The following is a 10481-nucleotide window of genomic DNA, read 5'->3' on the forward strand; positions in this document are numbered from 1 at the left end:
CGGCGAGATTATCCCGACAGTTCTTAAGATTGACAAAATCACCACAACCGCCTAGCTATCAATGAGTATGTCACTTACCTCTGAGCGTATTGCCTACCCTGAAAGAATTTTTTGAAAATAACCTACCCTGAAAGAATAAATATCTTAGAATACAAGCATCCCTATTGAATCGGAGACTGAGGACCAATGGTAGTCACCCTTGGATGATGAGTGATTGACTGTCCCCTTGATGAGTGCATTGACAACACTTTACATTGTCAACAAGGGGGAGAGAAATCTACACAAACTCTTTCATCTATTAAGGGGGAGACTTTGCATGTATGCATGATTTCAGGGGGAGTGCGTATGTTCAGGGGGAGTATTTATGAGTTGTTATACTCTTGTTATACTCTTATGTTTAACTCTTCTTGAGGAGCCGGTTTTTGATTTGAGTTTGGATTTTCATGTGATTGGTGTTGAGCCCGTTTTCTGCCTCTTCTTGAGGGATCACATGATTTTGTCTCAGTTGTGTAGAGCCGTTGCCCTTATCTTAGGGGACTGAGATTTTTCTATTTTGAGTTTCTTGTTTTTCTGTTTCTATACTATGAATTTGTGGGGTGTTGTCAATGCACTCATCAAGGGGGAGATTGAGGACCAATGGTGGTCACCCTTGGATGATGAGTGATTGACAACGTTGTGTTGGTTTGATGTTGCTCTTGGCTTGTGATGTGCAGGTGTAGGATGCGACGTGGCGGTCGACGGCGTGCGGTGAAAGTCAAGCGAAAGGTTCATGCCGATGGACCAAGGGCGGTGAAGGATGAACACGAGTAGGCTTGGACCGATGGACCCGAGGAGTCTGGGCGAAGTCACGGGCGGTCCACATGGTGCACGGAATGGCGAGAGGGCATGATAGGATGGAAACGGTGTCGGTCGAGTCAAGCGGGAGGCTTGGCGGAGGCCGGACACGCGTCAATGGACGGTTTGGGTGGTTTGGGCCTCAAAACCACTGCGCAGGCAGGTTTCCCGGTTTGGGCCTCAAAACCGGGGGCGAGCCCGGTGCGGCCGGAGCTTCGAGAAGGAGGGCACGTGGCGTCATCGCGAAGCTTGCGTCGAGGCGAAGCAAAGTCGTGAAGCGGCGTGTCCGTCCGATGTGCGGATAAAAACTTGGACCAAAATGCCCCTGCGTTGGTAGTTATCTTAGTTGTAGCTGTAGGGGTATTATAGTCTTTCGTCCTGGACTATAAATAGGGATGGGGGCTGGTTATTTCAGCACCTCTTTGCTTAGCAACTCATTATCTATTTCCTTAGAGGCTAGTCATGTGCTTAAAGTGAGAGGAGAGAGGGAGATTAGAGAGTGATTACTCTTTTCTCTTGATTTCTTCATCTTTAGTGGGTGGATGAAGGGAGGAGGCTAGTCCTGTTCTTGTATAGAAGATGTTCTCGTGATTTAGCTTTGTTTGTTGTCTCAAATCGTGCTAAATCTTTATTTTCCGAGCGTTTTTCTTTTTCCCTATTTTCGCAACTATTTTTGGGGAATTTTCGTCATCACATTTGAGCCCGAATCTTGTGAGATTGGTTGAAGGGAAATGTTGCTAAGACCTTGGAGAGCATCTTTGATATGATCCCCTTCTAAATCTCTCACGGATCCAGCTTGGATTTTGAATTTCTTCCAAATCGTGTTCTTGAGTTAGGGTTTCGGTTTTCTCCAAGATTAGTGATGTATACTTGAGTTTTTCAGGATTTGCTTTATAGATCTTTTTGCTCTTGGGGTTTTGCATCCTTGTCTCAAGTTTCATCTCGATCTGTCAAGTATGGGAGGAGATCTTATGATTTGAAGTCTCGGCTGTTCTTCTTGTTCTTCTTGTGTTCTTGTTCTGTTCGTCTCTGTTCATTCGCAGGAATCGTTCCACCGGGAAGGGGCAGGCAGCAGGCGCTCACGTGCGTGGAGCGAGCAGCCTGGTCAGCAGTCCAGCTCGCGTGTGAAAGGTGGCCCAGCTGTGCTCAGGTGCTTGAGGCCCAGCGTATGCCAAGCAGGCCCGGGCGAGGTGGCAGCAGCACGCGGCCCAGTTCAAGCCTGCTTGCTGCTCAGGCCGGCCACCAGGCCAAGTGGGCCAGCGCAGGTCATCAGGAGCACCAGACCGCAAGAAAAAAATCCACTAGCAGACCATGCGAACGTCCAGCACAGTGAGCACCTCCTTTTGGGTCGTTAGTTGATTCATGCCATTGCTAATTAATCTTTGTTATTTTGTTTAGCATTTTAATCTCTAGTGTCTCTTGCTAATCAGTGCTACTTGCGTTAGTTTTTTTTATCACTCTTTGCTAGTCATGCCTAGCACTTAAATTAATCTTTGATTATGCATGCTTAGTTAGATAATTAGCAAGTAGTAATCTTGGTTAACCGGGTGTTGAGAAAACTTGTTGGAGTCAATTCATATCTCGCTTCTGTTATGTCTTGTGCGTCTCTTATCGTTCCTAGGGTGAGCTGGTCACGAGTTGATTTGCGTCATCTTGACGATTGAACGCACGGTGTGCTTTGGGGTTGCGTTTGGGACATAGGCCTTGTTCTCGTTGAGAATTTTTATAGGCTCCCATTCACCCCCCTCTGGTCGCCCTTTCGGTCCTTCAGAAACTCTCGGAACACAAGTGGATAGGTTACTGCACCAAGCAAAACTAGGACCAAGCCCTTCCTTCACGATCTTGGATGGGTATGCTTTATGCAGTGCACGGTACAATGGCAACCATTGAGTTGCATGCACCAATCAGTTCAATTCAAAAGCTTAAGCTAATAGGAAAAGGTAGACAATTCACTTATGCTCCAACAGCGATTGTCCCTCCTGTTTTGTCCTTTTTCCATCATGCCATACGATGTTGATCGACCATTACATGGATCACACCTTTGCTTGACACATGATGCGGTGCTCGGTTCAACCCTGAGCCTCTCTTTCTCAGGAAAATTTACCAAAGCTGCCTAGAGGCACTCTCAAGGATCAACTGACTTGCATCTATGGCCACGAAACCTGAATAAACCATGCTTGAAGGCTGGAGCAGTACAGGAAAAAAAAATCTTATATGGTTGGTATTGCTGCAACTGCAATGATAGTACTAGTACAGCATCATTCCTTGGTATGATTATTTCCAAAAGATTAGGAGATAAATAGGACACAAAAAATGTTGGTATGTTGTTGGATAAAGAAACTAGAAAAGTTTTATCTTCTTTGCCATGTGGTTCAATGGAAGCATTGGAAGGTATGGCCACACGTGCAAGTTTCTGTTCTTTGAGTCGTCTCTATTTCAAACTTTGAACATCCTCTTGAACCAATTTTTGTTGTTCAGCATTTCAGAGTACATTGAGGCCTCATAGTTTTTGCCATCTTTTTGGAGCTCTGATTGTGTATTTCCCCCCTCTTTGAGCAGCAGCGTATGTGATGGCACCGGAGGCTATTCGAATGAACGACGAGTTGAAGCAAAATCCGGTGGAAAGAAGATCTGGTGTAAGGAGATCACTGAGGAGTCCTGCGAGCAGGTTAAGTCTGCAGGTATGTTAGCTGAGGTTACTCTGCCCTGATTTGATGCTTCTCTTGGCTTTGCACTAGTTCCTCAGTCGTTTAGGGAAATTGATAAATTGGCATCAGCTGACTGCATCATCTTTTGCTACTTCGCTGCTTTGAACTCTAGCAATGTGAAAAGGATGGGTATCTAATGAACCTCAAATTTTGAGGTGTGTGTTGAATTCTAGTGAGGTCATGTGAGCGTCTAGTTGGGATTTGCACAGATGAGCCTGCTTATACAGTTATACTCAAAACATTTATACATATAAAAGAGAAGAAAGGAAGAAATACAGTTTTGCCCCTTTTCACGCTGCAAATATGTACTTGTTAGGCCTGACCTGGCATATACTCCATTAGGCCAGTCTGCATAGTTTCATTGCATTGTGCCAGTTGAGTGTCATGGGGATGAAACTTCTCCCTCTCCTGATGAAACTCCCCTCATAATGATCTTGCTAAGTCAGCAATTTTGCTGATGTGGCAACAAATTTAATGCTCATGAAACCCCTATGAAACTTCCATTGAGACTGGCCTTAAGAGAAAACAGAAGGAACACATTTACTTCACTTTTTTGAAGCGGCTTAATTTTTTTTTTTGAAGCGGCCACATTAACTTCATTATTGGTGAACTGAAGGGTATTATTGTAGTGGCTTCCACGCCTATTACACAACATAGATGAAACCGAGAGAACACAGCTTCCTGCTTCCATGCACAGATGCATGATGAATGCATTGGCTCCTAAACTCAGATGGATATGCTATTGGGGATGCCCTTGGCAGTGATGCCAGCGGCGTCGCCCTTCTTGTCGGAGGTGTTGGGGTAGAGCAGAGTGTAGGGGAACTTGGCCGGGCCGTTGCGGTTCTTGAGCCGCGGATCGGCGTTCATGGTCATCGCACGTTTCTCTATCTCCGTGAGCCGCGCTCCGAACCGCTTGAACGCCTCCTGCGCCTTGGCATCCGACGTCCACTCCGGCGTGTCGCGCTGGCCCAGGTACACCTCGTCGGAGGAGTGGCTGGACAGGATCTCCAGCAGCGAGATGCCGACGAGGGCCTGGAACTGGCTCGTGATGGTGCGCACGAACACCTTCTCCGGGTTGCGCTCCAGCTCCGCGTACTCCTCCGTGCCTGGCACCGGCATCGGCTTCCGGCTAACCGACGGCCGGTTCGGGAGGTACCCCGCGTATGGGTACTGCCCGAAGTTGACGGCGGCGTGGAGCGCCGACGCGATCCAGATGATGGTGGCGCAGGCTTTGGCCAGCTCCGCCACCGTCTGCATCTTGGGCCACCAGGAAGCGTCCTTGATGTCGGCGTGCCCGACCTCACGCACCTCCTTCCACCATGCCTGCAGCTCGACGTCGGCATGGAGCACGCCGTCGTTGGGGTAGTAGATGGCCAGGTACTCCGTCACCCACTGCTCGATGGCGTGCCAGATCGCCAGCCCGTCGGACGCGTACGGGTAGTCCTCAATCAGAAGCCGCACCTTGTACCGGCTCGATGGGTCGGCCACCGCCATGCCTCTGCAGCATTGCACATTTGCAACTGATCATCCTGCTTTGAACTCGTTTTGAAATTATGCGTTGGTGTTGATGCCAACGTGCCAGGAGGACTAACCTCTTGATTAGGTCGTCGGGGAGAGCCTGCTCGGTGAAGTTCCAGTTCTTATAGATGACGGAGGACATCTCGAAGGTGTATTTGCGGGGGAAGACAGTCGTCTCGAAGATGCCGCCGGCGTTGACGAGCATCTGGCGCGCGTTGGAGTTGATGTTCATGGTGTCGCGGTAGTGGGGCAGCAGCAGCTTGTGCACGGGGTGCGCCACGCTGAGCTGCCGGTTGGTGGCGATGACGAAGGGCTCCATCACGGCGTGGGTGTTGAGCCAGTGGCTGATCAGCTGGTGCCAGCAGTAGTCGTTCACGTTGGCGTAGGCTTTGGCGAGGTGCCACACCCACGCCTCGGCGCCGGTCGTCGACGTGGGCGTGTACACCGTGCTCTTCGCGGTGGTCAGGCCGTCCTTAAGCTCGGGTAGGCTCAGCTCGATGGCCACCGGCGCGAGCGTGCCGTCGGAGCGCAGGAACAGTAGGGTCCTCGTCGCGTAGATGAAGTTGCCGTCTAGGCTGTTGAATTTGAGCAGGAATGGCATGAAGTTGTCGTGGTGATCCAGGATGTAGAGCCGGTTGCCGTCGAGCGCCTGCTGCACGGTGAGGCCCTCGAGGTTCCTCTCGATGTGCGCCGCCGTGATGGTGCTCGTGTGGTCGCCGTACTTGCTCGGGTCAAGAGTGCTTCTCGGAGGGAATTCCTGATGAACACGCAAAGAATTAGGGAAGCCATATTCAAGCCTCAAGGTCCATGGGTCTGGATCTATTGTTCACTTACGGTGAGACGTCTGATGAGCATGGGGTTGACGCCGGCGAGAGTCTCCCGTCCAAACTCCTCGTCGGTCATCCAAGCTGTCTTGTCCTCTGCATAGCCACAATGATCGAGATGAACGGTGCCGCGTTTGCACGCAGAGATGGACGGTGCTTAGCTCAGCTGCTGCGAACAAACTTTACCTTTGATGATTTGCGGCATGGGGAGCTTGAGGAGGTAGTCGCCGCCGACGGGGAGGACATCCTTGACGAGCTGGAGCGGGAACTGCTTCCGCAGCTCCTCGAGGGCAGGGATCTCGGGCAGTTTGATTCCGCCCTCGTAGAGCCTGATGATGTCCCCGAAGGAGTCGAACTCGCCGGGCGAGAGGTCCACGTAGGTGCGAATGGCAGGCACGACGGCGTTCACCAGCGCCTTGATCGCGTAGCCGTAGAAGTCCGACTTCTTGATGTGCCCGAACCGCTCGTCGCGCGGCACGTAGATGTCGCCCTCGACCAGCGTCAGCCTGCTCTCGCAGCTGGGGTCTGCGTCGTTCCAAGTGCCAAGTTAAAATATTTGCCTGCATCCGTAGGCTGAAACGGGGAAAACAAAAGGGGGACACGGGATCGGAGACGAACCGGATTTGGTGGGCTCCCGGCCGGTGCGGCAGCGACGCGGGTAGGGGAGGTCCCCGGAGCCGCCGAGGGTGGGGCGCGGGTTGCCGGAGTCGGGCAGGCCGAGGTCGTTGTAGACGTCGTAGCGGTAGACGCGGTCGTGTTCCTGGTACGGGCCCTGCTGGTCGTCGCCCCGGAGGTTCCGGAGCTCGTCGTCGCGGTAGGGCTTGAGCGCCGCCGGCATCCGGCTCGGCAGGTACGTCTGCAATAATGCAATGCATTCCCCGACCGTGTCAGTAGAAAAAAACCGATGAGTTGAGTTGGCGACTCACGTCGGAGAGTTGAAGCATCATCCATCACTGACGTCGTTGGCGAAGAAGACGCGGCTGTAGCGGTACTTGGACTGCGGGTAGACCCATGAGTTGGCGACGAAGACGATGGTGCCGCGGCCGGGGACGTCGTCGAGGGTGATGGTCTTGAGGAAGAACTCGGAGGCGTGGTTGTTCTTTACGATGATGGCGCCCGGCACGCCCAGCTTCTCCACCTCCCACTCGAACGTCACGCCGAACTTGGACTCGCTGGACGTCAGCGACGGCAGGGACGTCAGCCACTGCTCCAGGCTCGCCTCCGCGCACACCTTGCCGCGGTTGCCGTTGTCTGCGCATTCGCCGGCCGCCAGTTCGGGTCAGCGTCACGCAACGCACGCATTCGATGCAAGCAGCTAACCCATGTGTAAAATCAAAATGAAACCAAGAGAATGCTCACTTGGGTCGACGACGGTGGAGCTGATGAGCTGGCAGGTGACGCCGCGGCCGAGGAACTCGCCGATGTTGTCGATGACGGTGGCGCCCATGCTGGTGACGTCAAAGCCGAGGACGCTCTTGCGCATGAGCACCACCGAGCCGTTGAGCCGGCCATTCTTGTTCCCGGTCAGACCCCCGATGATCCCTCCGAACATCTTCGCTTCACCTAGTGCCTAGCTGCTAGCCTGCTACTACGTTGCTTAGCACAGATTGCAGTTGCAGGCTTTGCTTGCTGTTCGTGTTGTGTGAGAGACCTGCGTAGCTGCAGGCTACTTATAGAGTTGGAGGGTGAGCTGAGTGCCTGAACTCATGGAGTGAAGTTTATGATAATCAGATCAAATCTCCATTTAGGATAAGATAATGGCATCTACTGACCTGCCAGTTCGTGTTGCACGCGCTGCATGGGCTCAAAATTATATTCAACTCCAAAATTACTGATCAATTGTCAGAGATGGCACATTATGATTTCCTTAAAGAATTAGAATTGCGCCAAAAATGTGGCGCGCACGCAGGGGTGGGCTCATATCGCACGTCTATAAATAATTTTGTTCACACTTGAGTTACAAACTTGAGGTGTACCTAAATTTGACACTGGAGTTACCAACTTTTCCTCCAGTAAACACCGTACCGTGCAGAATTTTACTGGTTTATTCGGGGAAGTATCATGGCACCTTTGCACAAAATTTTCCCAACTAAGTATATCTTCATTTATGATGCCATATGTATAGACCTATTATAGAGAGAATCTAGTTTGCATGGTGATAGATCTTCTGCTGGTGACCAAATCATTTTATTGTATTGTATCGATCAGGTTTTAACACTCGACCAACAACATTCTATTTTAAATCCTAGCCAACTTAGCCATGGATCCAAAGCAAGGCCTAGGATCATTTTATTCACTGGCTCGTGTAAGCTAAAAATGATGTTCACAGAGTAAGTTTGTTGCACAAGTTCTTTTCCATAGATAAAGCTCTCATGATATGCAAGAGGCGCAAAATTAAAGAAGATGAAGGCTTAATTAGCTTGTGCTATATATTTAGTGACTTTATCGTTCATATGTACTTCTACGTACTACAAGAATCTACATCTTTCCCAATAGTTTTTTTGAAGTAGCCAGCAGTATTAGCACTATTAGTATTTTTTTTCTTAAGTGGCCAGCAGGGTTTGTAGTATAAGTTTACATCTTTCCCTACAGTTTTTGCAACTACCTACAATATAATCTCCACAAGCTCATTACCCACAGTTTTCTTAGCTAGTGAATCAAATGTACTATCACTGTTGGCCGTTTATGCAAAGACACCATTGGGGAAAACTACAAGTCTTGTAGTGTATGTCCTAGTAAGTGTTATTCAAGAGAGACCATTTTTCATTTTTTTTTTTGAAAAACGTATATTCTTCAGATTAGGCCTTGATCTACATAGGAAGCAGTGCAAGTGTGGAATGGTCGCATTTTCCAGGGCAATCCAGGACAAACTGAACAATTTTTTCACCATCGTTGTAAGTGCAAAAGGAGACCTAAGCTTCAAATAATAGATGGGTGAACAGAAAGAATGCTAAGTGTGTCCAAAATGGACATGTCAATGCGAGCAGCACATATATTGGACGGGCTGGTTAGCAAGGTTAGGTACATTGGGTGCCTCAAAATTTAGCTGATGTGGAATCGTAGTACAAAGTATAAGCTGTGGCTGTCTGGCACTGGCATATTTGTCCACTACAGAAATTGGAAGGGTCATATGCATGGCAGCGTCTTCTCCACCTAACGCCGCATGCTTATAAAACATGCAAAGCGTTGTACTAGGAGATAAGATTCGTGCATCATGACATCATATTCTAGTGCTAGCCGGGCTTGAAGCTCTCCAGATCGTCTGGGCGGAAATAATGGATGGCCGAGTGGGTCTTGATTACATGCTGAATATAATCCAGGGTTTAGACCGATGCAATCATGAATGATCACAGGCAAATACTAACAGCGGATCAAAGCACACCTGCACGTACGCTTGCAGCGCGGCGCCCGGCTAGTTTTGATTTCCAAATATATCTCGTCTTCCACCTCGAAATCAGCTGGTGTGGAGATATATCGAGAGTTTGGCCTGGATCAGAGCAGTACAGTTGACTGCAGAAAAGGATGAACTGCAAAATTGGATTAGCGAATCCTGGTTCCTTTTTTTTATTTTTTTTTGCATGGCAGGCTAGCAGCTGAGCTTTGCCATTTCCCCATGCGACGCACGCGAGTTGGTGGTTGGAACTTGGAACACGGGGACGTGCATTGAAGTCAGCCAAGTCCATGTTCCCATGTGTACGTGGAAGTGTTTTTCCTTTTTCGTGCATGTATAATTTTCAAAGTTTGACATATAGTTTGAAAGGCTGCTAACCGCGCTTGCCACGCGGTGTACATGTATAATTTTCGTTTCCATGTCCTACAGCGTTAAATCTTACTAATTGATTTTGAAGCTTTCAATTGAAGCCACCTAGGATTACTAGATGGACACTCTAAAAAGAAGAGAGAAATTCTAGAAATTCTTATAAAAAAGCAAAACATCTGGCCATCAATTGGTAGACTCAAATCATTCGTAGCCATTGAATCTATTGTGTTTTCTAAAAAATTACCCACCAATGCCATTATAAAAATAGCCTAAAGTAACCCCCTAAATCTATATCTAAATTACTAACCTCTGCCATTATATAAAATTAACTAAAGTAACCCCTAATCTTCATCAAAATTACCCACTTATGCCATTTATAAACAATATTTAAAATAACTCCCTAAATTTGCAACTAAATTGCCCACCACTAATACTTAAAAAACTTAAAGTAATCCCTTAAATTTACATCTATATTACCCATGTATACTATTATTAAAAAAAATAACATAAGGTAACCCTACATTTGAATCCAAATCACCTTAATTAAAAATATACAACAATATATGATTCTAAATTGTCTATTTCTTACACTATTGGTATATGATATAATAATTAAGATATATACGTATGATGTGTGTCACTATTTATAAATATATAGAGGAAGTGATGAGAATATAGATTTCTATGTTAAAATTATAGCTTAAAATTAGTGATTTGACTAATCATTTTTTATCTTAGGCGAACGATGGGTTATTGGGTTCATTAAACAAATTCAAGTGCATACATGCAATGTAAAGTGAAAAGTTAAAGATTATAAATGTGGATAAAAATATTATA

The 10481-nt window shown here is 48.0% G+C and overlaps 1 protein-coding gene and 1 long non-coding RNA gene across 2 annotated transcripts; one reads left to right on the plus strand and one right to left on the minus strand.

Annotated features, from left to right (window-relative positions):
* Nucleotides 1-1265: 1265 nt before the first annotated feature.
* LOC117854455 (uncharacterized) lies at nt 1266-3709 on the plus strand. The gene is made up of 2 exons (XR_004640311.2): nt 1266-2163; nt 3394-3709. It is a non-coding gene; the product is annotated as an uncharacterized lncRNA (long non-coding RNA).
* A 390-nt stretch (nt 3710-4099) lies between these two features.
* LOC117854454 (linoleate 9S-lipoxygenase 2) lies at nt 4100-7555 on the minus strand. Its single transcript, XM_034736645.2, has 7 exons — nt 7244-7555; nt 6843-7135; nt 6503-6740; nt 6071-6409; nt 5895-5980; nt 5135-5817; nt 4100-5040 (listed from the first exon to the last, which is right to left on the minus strand). Exons 1-7 carry the CDS (start codon nt 7434-7436, stop codon nt 4269-4271), a joined length of 2604 nt encoding a protein of 867 aa, XP_034592536.1. The 5' UTR covers nt 7437-7555; the 3' UTR covers nt 4100-4268.
* Nucleotides 7556-10481: the final 2926 nt, after the last annotated feature.

The sequence above is a fragment of the Setaria viridis genome, chromosome 5, assembly GCF_005286985.2.
Source record: "Setaria viridis chromosome 5, Setaria_viridis_v4.0, whole genome shotgun sequence".
Lineage (NCBI taxonomy): Eukaryota > Viridiplantae > Streptophyta > Magnoliopsida > Poales > Poaceae > Setaria > Setaria viridis.

What these genes read in the sequence shown, in the direction of transcription:
- LOC117854454 (XM_034736645.2), bottom strand. Translation starts at nt 7,436, where the DNA reads ATGTTCGGAGGGATCATCGGGGGTCTGACCGGGAACAAGAATGGCCGG. An exon ending in CTCCACCGTCGTCGACCCAA is followed by an intron (nt 7,136 to 7,243) that starts GTGAGCATTCTC and finishes GCGAATGCGCAG; the next exon opens with ACAACGGCAACCGCGGCAAG. An exon ending in CCCGACGACCTAATCAAGAG is followed by an intron (nt 5,041 to 5,134) that starts GTTAGTCCTCCT and finishes GCAATGCTGCAG; the next exon opens with AGGCATGGCGGTGGCCGACC.